Source organism: Acanthisitta chloris, unplaced genomic scaffold (genome assembly GCF_000695815.1).
Source record: "Acanthisitta chloris isolate BGI_N310 unplaced genomic scaffold, ASM69581v1 scaffold23725, whole genome shotgun sequence".
NCBI lineage: Eukaryota > Metazoa > Chordata > Aves > Passeriformes > Acanthisittidae > Acanthisitta > Acanthisitta chloris.
The window spans coordinates 2,960-14,556 of record NW_008675642.1 but is presented as its reverse complement, the minus strand read 5'-3'; the positions used below and the strand labels follow the sequence as shown (position 1 = coordinate 14,556).

The 11,597-nt window shown below is 38.3% G+C and overlaps 1 protein-coding gene across 1 annotated transcript; it reads left to right on the top strand.

Annotated features, from left to right (window-relative positions):
* The first annotated feature begins 2,924 nt into the window (after positions 1-2,924).
* On the top strand, positions 2,925-8,909 carry LOC103803301 (tudor domain-containing protein 15-like). The gene has a single exon (XM_009075848.1). It carries the CDS (start codon positions 2,925-2,927, stop codon positions 8,907-8,909), a length of 5,985 nt encoding a protein of 1,994 aa, XP_009074096.1.
* Positions 8,910-11,597: the final 2,688 nt, after the last annotated feature.

The following is an 11,597-nucleotide window of genomic DNA, read 5'->3' as shown; positions in this document are numbered from 1 at the left end:
TGGCTCCTCTCGGGTGAGCGCTGCCACCAGCCGCGGCCAGTGCAACTGGTTGGGGGCGCAGGCAAAGTAACCTGCCACTTGTGTCCTGTATTTTGTTATACCATGAGTTGTCTGTATGGCAGTGGCGTGTGATAAGAACAGTGTTTTGATGGCTGAAGGCTGTAAACAGAAATAAATGTGTTGCTGCTCCTGCTTAGAAAGCAGGTGGGAGATACCTCTGTAGTGTTCCCCTGGCTGGTGTGGTGTTTGAGCTGCAGTGAAGAAGTGGTCTTAGGCAGGTAAATTAAGTTTTGTAATTTTTGTTTGTGTAGTATTAAGATTGTAGTTAAGCTAGGTATGAGGAGCTCTTCCAGGGTGTGATTCTTGGGCAGGAGAGGCTTTAGAGAGTCACAGAATGGTTTGAGTTGGAAGGGACCTTCAAGATAATCTCATTCCAACCCCCAGTTGTGTGCAGGGATACTTTCCACTAGAGCAGGTTGCTCCAAGCCCCATCCAACCTGGTCTTGAACACTTTTAGGGATGGGACAGCCGCAGCTTCTCTGGGCAACCTGCTCTAGTGATTCACCACCCTCACAGTAAAGAATTCATTCCTCATATCTAATCTAAATCTCTAATCAAAGCCATTCCTACTTGTCCTGTCACTCCATGGCCTTGCGAACTGTCCCCCTCCAGCTCTCTTGTAACTTCTTCTCTCACCCTGGAGCCTTCTGGCTGAAGGGTTTCAGCTCTCTCAACCTGTCTCCCTAGGAAAGGTAATCCAGCCCTCTCATAATTTTTGTGGATTCCTCTGCACATATTCGAACAGGTCCATGTCCTTATGCTAGTGACTCCAAAGCTGGATGCAGCATTCCAGATGGAGTCTCACAAGGCCAGGGCAGAGGGGCAGAATCACCTCCCTTGACCTGCTGCCTGTGCTGCTTTTGATGCAGCCCAGGACATTAGGCTTTCTGGGCTGCCAGCACACATTGCCAGCTCATGTTGAGCTTCTTGTCAATCAGCACCCTGAAGACTTTCTCTTCAGAGCTGCTGTCAGTAGAGAACTGGTAGAAGAATTTAATTTACATATATTTTTCTAATGATTTTTCTACCATCTTTTGTTGTAGAGGCATGCAGCATGTTAATCAGTGGGCTGAGGTTTCTAAAGGTGTGTTCTGAATGAATAAGCCTGAAGTGGCATGAAGGTGAGTAAATAACAAAAGGTCATTTTGTAAACTAGAAGTGTGACTGTATCAGTGTGATGCTGTTATTTGGGAGATGGTAACAAACAAGCAAATGTTGATGCACAAATTGTTTTCATTTGTTAAGTGTTTATGTAAGCCGAGCTTTGTTTCAATGAATTAAGGGCCCAGAGCAGTTGTGATGCCCCTTCAAAAGTTTGATTCTCTGTAGTGATCAAGTGTTTCTTCCAGAGCGACATAACCCTTTTGTGAAGGCTGTTTTCTTTAATTGAAAAAATCCTGAGAATTTAGCTTTCTGTTACAGGGAAAAGTGGAAAACAAAAGTGGCTTTGGTAGAGCAGGTGTTTGGCAGGTCTGGATTTGGAACTGCTTTTACTGGGAGTTTTTTGGGGAGGCTGATGGTTTTGGTTTGGTTAAAGGTTTTGTTTGTTTGTTTGTTGGGGTTTTTTTTTTTGGTCATTGTTTGTGGTTTTTATGTGTTTGGGTTTTTTGTTGTTTGTTTTTAGAAGTTATGTATCCTTACCCCTGAGCAGGGTGTTCTGGCAAGCTTTACAGCAGGAGTGTTAATTTATTTATTAAGGTTTTTTGTGGTTTTTTTGGAACTAGAATGATAAGGATCAGTATTTGATCTGAAGAGAGCTTCTGTAATCACTGGCTACTTCATACAGGCTTCTGATGAAAACTCTAATGGCAGTTCCGCTGAAGATTATTTGCAGGCTGAGGAGGATCTTGCACTGAGAATTTGTAGTTGAAACTAAAAGTTTCATCCTCAGCTTTGCATAAAAATGCATAAATTAAGCTTAGCTTTGTCCAGTCTATCCTTGTGTGTTTATCCACTGTCTTTGCACTTGATGTTGTTTAGCCCGTATTGCTTTATTAGAACAGCAGTTTATTTAATAATGTTGGTTGATTAAATTATGGGTGTGCACAGCCTTTTAAACAATGTGAAATCACAGATCCCTTGAATCATTGACATGTTAATTGAACTGGAAGATAAGCTTGAAGACCAAATTATGGATGGAGATCACAAAAGCATCTGAAGTGTTTGAAGATATTTAAGCTGTCAGAATTGGAGTGTTGAGCCATTACAAAACACAGCTGGCACAGTGTTGATGGGCAGTGCAGAAATGTTGTACATAGGTGATGCGCTTGCAGTTATAAGAACTTAAAATATGTTATTGCTATAACTGATACTGTATAGACAACCAGAGTAAGTAAACAGTAAAGCACAGAGCTATAAAAGATGTCAGTGGTTTGAAGAACTGATTTAGACAGAAAAAGCAGGGTGAGTAGGGGACGAGTCTTTGGTCATTGAGAACAGACTGGAAGTACTTTTGCATGTAAACTCTCCTTGTACCTGCAAGTCCAGTACAATGAAACACTTAATTGGATTTTTTCCCTGGCTCAGTTTTCTGATATAATCTTAAATTCTCTGTGTTATTCTGGGAGCAGGTTTTTGATTAGAAATTATTCTCAAAGTGATAAAATTAGTCTGTAGTCACAAGAGTGAATCCAGAGGTGCTTTTTTCATGTTATCTGAACAGGTCTTTACAAAGAGAATTGTGTCAAGTATATCTCAGTTCCATAATGCATGATATTCTTAAATGTTTAGTACGCATTTTGACCTGAGTTTTAATAATACGCTGTTAAAACATTTTTAAAACAAATGTCGTGTAAGGAACTAGTTGCAAGGAAAAAATATGGAAAATTATCAGGCTGATCGTACTCTTTTTCTTTGCAGACAGAATGGAATCTCTGACTCCTTCACCGGACTTAGTAGATATGAAATTGATGATAACTCATATAGAATGCCATCCTGAGTGCTTGGTTATAGCGTTCCAGGCTCAGCGCAACACAGGATGTGAGTTTGACTATCACATACTAGAAAATCGAATACAGCATGTGTTCAAAAAAAGAGATAATATTTGCCTTGGTGGATCTTACTTGGTGGAAGACACAGAAGGAAGATGGCATAGAGGAATAGTTCTGGGAAAGAGAGGGAATACCTGTGAGACTTGCCTTATAGACACTGGACAAGTGTTGGTGGTTGAGGAAACACATCTTGCTGCTGCTTGTGATGAAATGTTTCAACTGCCTCCTAAGGTGGTTTTGGGTGTTTTTGCAAGCATACTTCCTCTTGGAGAAAAATGGGGTCCAAAAGCCATCAACTATTTTTCATCTCTGGTAGGTTTACAGGTTACAGGCCATGTGAAGGCTGTTATGCTACACAAACTGTTTATTCTAGAAGTGCCAAAGATTATAACTGATGTTCTTGAGCTGCAATTAGGTAAATTTATTGATGGAGATTCATTTTGTCTTATTGTAGAAGCATTAAGAGCATTTCCTGAAGGAATGCTATGTAAGAGACTGCCACAATTGTTCCAACAGAAGTATCCAATTGGGGAGTTGCTTGCTTTCAATAATCCTGAGAAACCAAAAGATTTTTGGCATGTTCCAGATGAACTCTTTCCATGTCTACCTGTTGGCAGTAAAGAAAACGTTAAAATAACTGCTGCAGTAAGCCCAAATAAATTTTATTGTCAGCTACAGAAATGGCAGAAAGAGCTGAAAGATTTGACAGGAGATATGAATTTGTACTATGAAGCTCTCATTAGAGAAAATAGTACATCTTGTGATAGTTTAGGGCTACTCTGTGCTGCCAGGAGACAAAATGGACAATGGCATAGAGGAGTGGTAAAACAGGTTCTTTTTGACCATGTGGAGATCTGGTTCATGGATTTTGGCATTAGTGAAGTTGTGCCATCCAGTTGTGTTCAGAAACTTATACCTGAGTTCATGACTTTACCAATGATTTCATTTCCATGTGCGCTGTCTTGTTCTGGTAGTCAGGATCAAACAGTAATAGAATTTCAGCTGAAAGAACTTATACAGGCCTTGATAGGACAAACTTGTGTGTGTGTCCGGGTTGATTTATACAATAACATTAAATGCTTGTATTATATCACCCTGCAAAACCAAAATCTTGGAATTAATGCTAAGCATCCAGTAAACCCAAATGAGGCAGCTGCATCATGTGTCTCGCTTTTGGAAACAAAAAGCACAAGTATTGCTGTAAACTGCAAACCATGTCCTGAGAGATCAAATTCGTTTAAGGATTATACTGGAGATAAACACATAGAAAGCTGCTTACCTGAACGAGATATTTCTTTCTTCAGCCGCTGCAAAAGGGAGGAGATGCAAATGAATTCCTTCTATGGAGCTTTTGTGGTACATGTCATAAGTCCATCTGATTTTTGGATTCAAACATGTAGATACCAGAATGAGTTTCAAGCCTTGATGAAAAATATTGCCCACACATACAATCAATGTGGGCCTGCTGAAATGGTCCTTGAAGACCCAGAGCCTGGAGTGCTGTGCTGTGCCCGGTATAGCAAAGATGGGCATTATTATCGGGGTGTCGTTGCTAAAGTGCTTTGTGTAAACGTTACTGTTTGTTTTTTTGATTTTGGAAATACAGATACAGTACCCTGTTACGATGTGAAAACATTGCTTCCTGAGTTTTCTGGTCTACCAGCTTTAGCTCTATGTTGTTCCCTTGCTCACACATTTCCTGTTGAGGATGTGTGGGTTAAAAAGGAAATTGATTTCTTTAAAAGTGTGTTGTGGGACAAACCTCTGCTGCTTCATGTCATTGGAAAGCAAAACAGCAAGTACATTGTTCATGTGCAGTGTGATACTGGCCTGCAGCAAAGAAACGTTGCCATGTGTATGGTTGAAGCTGGATATGCTGAATACTGGGAAAAGACACCACTTTCTGTTACAAAGTCAGCAAACCCACGGTGTGGCCAGAATTACCGGAGATGTAAAAGAGGAAAAATCAATGCACAGGGCACCGGTAATATTTGTAAAAATAAGGTGTCTGGAAATGGAGGCATACTTCAGAAGAAAAAATCATTAAGTGTGCCTCCAGTGCATAGAGAATCTGTTGTGCTGTCCTGTTTTGGAAAAGGTGCTATCTCTAAAGTGCATAAATCGGTACATGAGGAAAAGTTATTTTATGAAGAGTTTGTGTTTAAACCAGGGGCTGCTTTTGAAGTGGTGTGTTCTTGCATTGTTTCCCCAGCAGATTTTTCATGTCAGCTGCAAAGCAAACTTCCAGAGCTAAATAACTTGATGGAACAAATTCAGACTTACTATAAAGATCATACCAATCCTTACAAAACTGGACAGATTGCCTGTATTGTTAAATATCCCAAAGATGGAAAGTGGTACAGAGGAACTGTTGTGCAGCAGGTATCCACAGATGAAGTTGATGTGGTTTTTGTAGATTATGGTTATCAGGAAAGAGTTTTACTTCAAGATCTTCAGGCTATTCTTCCAGATTTCCTAAGTCTGGAAAGTCAAGCATTTCGATGTGGACTTAAAAACGTACCCTTACAGTCTGACTCACCTAGTTGGTCTGAGGAAGTGCGTACACAGTTTGAAGACTTCATTTCTTCTTCTGAAGGACCACTGACTTGCATCATTTATGCTGTTATTCTTGTGAGCCCCAACAATTTATGCAATGTAGTTGATTTACAGACTGCACTTTGTAGTGCAGAGGAATTCCTCAGACAATTTGGTCCCACCCAGTCTGAACATACTGGACTGAGAAACCTTGCGTCATTGGGTTCTCTGTACAGTTTTTGCTACTCAACTTTTGATATAAAAATTGGAAGTGAGGAGGAGGTTTATATAACTCACATAAATAGTCCTTCAGAATTCTATTGTCAGCTTAATCGAAACACTGAAACTGTAGAGGCATTGATGAAGAAGGTTAGTGTCATAAGTGAAATGTCAAATAATGCAACGTATGATACCAGCAAGACACGATTATGTATAGCCAGATGTTTTGAAGATGGTCTCTTTTACAGAGCTTTGGTTTTTCCTGTGGAATCAACATCCTGTCTGTGGGCTGACTATGTCGATTTTGGAAATAAGAGTATAGTAGAAAGAGACCAGTTGATGCCTATTCCAGACTCTGCCACTGACCTAATATTCACACCCATGCAAGCTATTAAATGCTGTCTCTCAGATCTTAGTGGGACAGAAATTCCAGCTAGTGTTACTAGATGGTTTGAGGAAAAATTCCTTGGTAAACTGATAAAGGCTGTAATTGTATCCAGAGAATCAGATGGAAAGATTGTCTTGGAGTTATATGATGGACAGGTCAAAGTAAGTCAGAAAATTAAAGTATTAAAAGACTTGGCACAGAAAAACTGTATGCAACAATTTACAAGTCATGAAGGAGTGGTATGTCACATGGGAGATGATGAACAAATACTTCAGCTGAAAAGTGAAGTGAAATGTGAAGTACATGATGAGTATTACCAGACAGATACTGGAGAAAATTTTGGAGGTGAAGAGCAAACTGCATGTAGCACACCAAAGTTGTGTAGTGGATGTTTAAAACAACAAACTTTACAGGACAGCAAAGAGCCAGATGTTAGAAATACTGTCGGTGCTGTTTTGGAAAACAGAGAGGAGCCTCTGGTTGGAGAAATTGCTGCTCACTCACTCCCTCATCCTGCTTTAAATTCAGAGGGGATAGCTGTAAATGCTCTCTCTGAATCTCATAATGCAAGACTAAATTGTGCAGGTCAGCAGGAAAGGAGTAATAAAGATATACCTATATTAATGAGTCTTCCTCAACGTGATATCCCGGTGAATACTGAAGTAGCGGCTTATATTTCTCATATGAATAGTCCATCAAGTTTCTATGTTTACCTTGCAAAGGATGAAAACTTAATAATACAACTAGGAGATGATTTAAATGAAAGTGTGAAGAACCAAGGTCTTGAAAATTGCTTAGATGACCTCGTGGTAGGGGATCTCATTGCTGCAGAGCACGGTGCTGATTGTTTCTACTATAGAGCAGTTATTAAAACTCTGAAATTGGAAAACTCCTTTGAGGTAGAGTTCATTGACTATGGCAATTCTGCAGTTGTAAGTTCATCAAAAATCTACAGGATTCCAGAAAAGTTCTTAAGTCTGCCGAGGTTCAGTGTTCATTGTTTCCTTAGTAATGTGCAAAGTGTTTCTGATGAAAGCTGGAGTAGGAAAAGTGCTTCTTACTTTGCAAGGAAAGTAAGTAATAAGCAAGTTGCTTGCAAGTTCTTACAGCAGCATGGAGAACAATGGGAAATAGATGTAATTTGTGATGGAAAGTCTATGTCTAATGACTTTCTGCAGGAAATAGAAAGGAGAAGGTGGCAAAACACACCATGTCGTCGGAAAAATAGGCCAAGACAAAATGGTAGTCCTGAAGACAGAAAGTCTAGGATAGATTTAGGTGATCGAAAGAAAACTAAGGCTGCTTCCAAAAAACCCTTAAGTATCTCTTGTCAAGTTGTAAATTCTGGCCAAGTAGAAGCAGCAGAAGTAGTTTATATTTCAGACTATGAAGAATTTTATGTACAATTACTTAAAAATTCACAGATATTACATGAGTTAAATGTAATGCTTGACAAAGCAGCACAAAGAAGTGATTTGCTTAGAGTGGATGACATTAAAAAAGGACTGGAATGCATGACACAGTCCGGAAGGAACTTTAAGTGGTATCGATCAAAAGTAATAAAGAAATTTGTCAGGGAGAAGTTAATGCTAGTTTTTTTCATGGATTATGGCATGTATGAGATGGTGTCCTTAAATAATGCAAAGGTGCTCAGTGATGAGATGAGAAGTATTCCTAAACAAGCTGTGTGTTGTAGATGGATTTGGTTTGAAAACCTGAAGGAAGTTCAGTTTGTCCATGTAGTAAATGCATTCCTGGATGGTGAAATAAAGGTCTTGTTTTTGAGATTTTTGAAATCCTTTGGTGTCTGGGAGATAGATATTTTAATAGAGAAATTTATGCTTCAGGAGTATTTGAACCAGCCCTTAAGTCATTGTCAGACTGTTGTTGGACCAGAGAAATCCAGTAATACAAACTGTAAGGAGTTTAATATGTCATTTAAGATAGATTCAGTCATGTGGATGCAGCTGCAAAGGAGCAGAGTGCATCCTGGGTTTGCAACTGCAGTCACTGATCCTTCAAACTTCAGCATTCAGTTTGAAGTCTTCTTTGACTGCATGCAAAACTTGTCCTTGCTGCTCTCTGACCTTCCTGACTCCTTGCCAGTTCTGTCAAAAGAACATGTGACCCCTGGTGTTACCTGCTTGATCAAGTTTGAACAGTGGAACAGGGCAAAAATTAGTGAAGTAACAAGTCAGACTGTTGTTCTTATATTTATTGATTATGGCTTTCTGAAGAGCATCCCTTATTCTGAGATCCATAAACTTAAAGTCATTCCAGAAAGCATGTCTTACTTGCCGTGTTTGGCACACGCTTGCTCTTTGCATGCTATAGTTCCTGCCAAGGGGGAACACTGGAGTGATGAAGCTAAACAACTGTTTCAGAAGCTTCTTAGTACACAGGGTCTGATATTTCATGTTATCCACTATGGCTCTGAAATGAAATTAGAGGTGGATATTCTGTACGAGGACACCAGTGTAGCCGATGCCTTAGTTGCTGCTGGCCATGCAGTCCGCTCTAGAAGTGAGTGCTCCCTCCTTCCAGCTGACAGACTGAAATCTGTTTCAGAAGAAACAGATTTGCAGCCTAAGGACCAAGATGCTGGTTACTGTACTTCCCTTTGCAAACCCGATTATAATTACAATAAAAAGTCTGATTTTGCAGGCAGAAATGAGGCAATGAAAAGAAAGAAAAAGCTGTCTAAAGCGCAGGACTAGTTATAAAGTTTCAAATAAGGAGGTCTGGTAAAGTGGCTGTGGATCTGAATTCATACAACACCGGAAAGAAAACCTACAGAAGGTGGACAATACTGTTGGGATTTTTTCAGCATTATGATGATAAGAAAAGTAAAATTGTATTTGACACAATACAGAGTAAATCTGCTACCAGAAGCGCTGATTGAGACTTGTGATTCTGATGTTTTGCATTCTGGAAAGACAGTGTATAAGGATACTATCAAAAGTATTAGTTGAATAATGAGTAGACTGTAGTCAGGAAAGCAGTGCAAAAAAAGGCAAATAAACCAGATTCTACTCCTGATATGTTTTGGTTTTTTTCCTCTAAGTTCTTGTTATATTTATTTAGACAGTGTCTTTGGCAAACCTTCCTGTCAGAATGCTCTTGCAGTTTTTGTGTATATATATGAAACTTCAGTAACATCTGATTTACAGTGGTGTTGTCTCCTCCTTGTTTTGGATATTCAGAAAATAAAGAGACCAAACATATTCTTCTCTTTGTTTCTGATTCCAGAGTTTTCATGTAAGAATATTTTTTCTTGTTAGGAGAATGTTTGGTAATATTAAACCAAAAACCTGGATCCCCATTTATGGGAAAAACATGAATTAAGTTGTTTTCAGCACTTGAGGTAAAGATACTGTTGATCCATCTCAAGGTTCTCTTGGTATCTGAGTTGCATCACAATTGGGATCATTCACTCTGCTGAGTGTGTGTTCCACTGATCTCTCTCCTCAATCCTCCCATCCCATCTCTAAGAATGAACAGAGCAAGTTTTCTCCATGCACTTAGTCAGTACTGTTTAGTCAAGATAGTGTTTGTATCTTAAAGAGAAACATTCAGTGCCATTTCTTATTTGTTGGAGTAGGGAATTTCAGAACTGAAAAGTAATGGTATAATGTATGTGTGTTAAGAAGTTGGTGGGTTTTTCGGTATCCATTCTGAAATTGTAAGAATTTGTCATACGTTTTTTTGATTTGTTTAAGTTTTTCCTCACCTCCTTATTTCTTTGGACAAAGAGACCTAAGTGTGAGGCATTTTCTTTGTATGCCGTGTATTTGGTTGAATTTCAGTGAGAAAAGGAATGGTAGACAGCACATCTAATGCATCTGTATATGCAAACAAGATCTAAGAAGGTGCATCCCCCTGCCCCCCATATCAAGATGTATTTAATTCATGTGAAAACCTGAAAGCTTTATCTGGAAAACAGAATTTAATTTTTTTTTAATGGAAAAAAGATATGTCTGGGAAATCCAGATAAATAAAAGGTAGGATAATGCCAGCTCATCTTTACAAAGTTCACTCTGTGGGTGAATTATTCATAAAGCAGGTAAATATTTTTAGTATACAAGTGAAAAGTACCCATTAATAACAAATCGGAAAATGTGTAAGATAAAATTTCTTCTGTAAATGCTAGCTAAAGTATCAGAAGTGTTATGTTAATATATTAGTTGGAGTGGGTTTTGTAACCATTTGCGATTAACTATTTTCTTTATATTGCAGAATTTAATGTTTTTTCTACTTCAGATTACATGTTTATCTGTCATGTACTTTGTCAATAGTTTGACATACTGCTTGCTCTTAGGACAAAGCACCAAGGTTGTATTGTGCAGCATTCCATGTGTTGAGTGATGACTTTATATTTTCTGCGTGGGGCTATGTTCATTGTAGTGCCAAGTAATACTTAATTGTCATGTAGAGGCACTGACTCTTAAGGGCTAATTGACTCTGATTCTCTAGCTATCTGTCAGTTGGAACAGCAGGTGCTTGGATGTCTCTTCTTTTTAAAAATCATCTTGATACCCTGAATTCAGTATTGTTTTGTACATTAATACACAACTTGCATATTTTAAGATAGATTTGTTATTTTTGCTGGTGTATATTGTGCTTTAACTTGTATGTAGTTGTAGAATGTTGCTTACCTAATGTTACAAAATGGAGCCTAGAAATGACGAATGATTAAGAAAAAAATAAACAGCTGTTTGTGTACTACTTTTATGTTCTGCAAGTTTCAAATGTTAGATTTATTTGCAAATGTGTGTTTTATATTCAATGTGTAACAAGACTAGTTTGTGATAGGAGTTTCTTTTCTGACAGTTTGATTCTCAAGTGCTTCAAGTGAAAACTAGAGAATAGAAAGTATTTTCAGGATTATATTGCATCTATAAATATAGAGAATGTCATGTTGCCACTGTTGATGCAGATTTTCTGAAGTGCATTACAAGGATGTGTTACGTTTGTTAGATTAAGTTGCTGGGATGTCTGGCTGTGTATTTTACGCCCAGTTGTCTTTCTTTGGTGTGCACATGTCCTGTCCCCAACCTCAGCTCTAACAGCAATTTTTCTTGTAAGTAGAAGAGGCTGTACTCAGAGCCTAGTTGAAAGAAATTGTCATTTATTTAGCTGTGTTTTCCTGTTTGACTTGGGGCAAGCGTAATGCTGATCAAATGCAGTACTTTGTGTAGTAGTAAATTTTTTTGGTAAAATTTAATTTGAAAAAAATGTTTATAATCTGATTGTATTTCCTAAATGTATTTCTGTATTTTTTAATACTGTGTCATTAATTAGTATGTTTTTTTTAATCCATGAAAGTGATAAACAGTTTCATTCGTTTGGAATTAAAAATGTTTCTGTATATAGTGCCTTTTGGTCATAAATAAAATAAAAATGAA

Bases quoted from the DNA above. Each gene is read 5' to 3' on its own strand.
- LOC103803301 (XM_009075848.1), top strand. From the start codon at position 2,925: ATGGAATCTCTGACTCCTTCACCGGACTTAGTAGATATGAAATTGATG.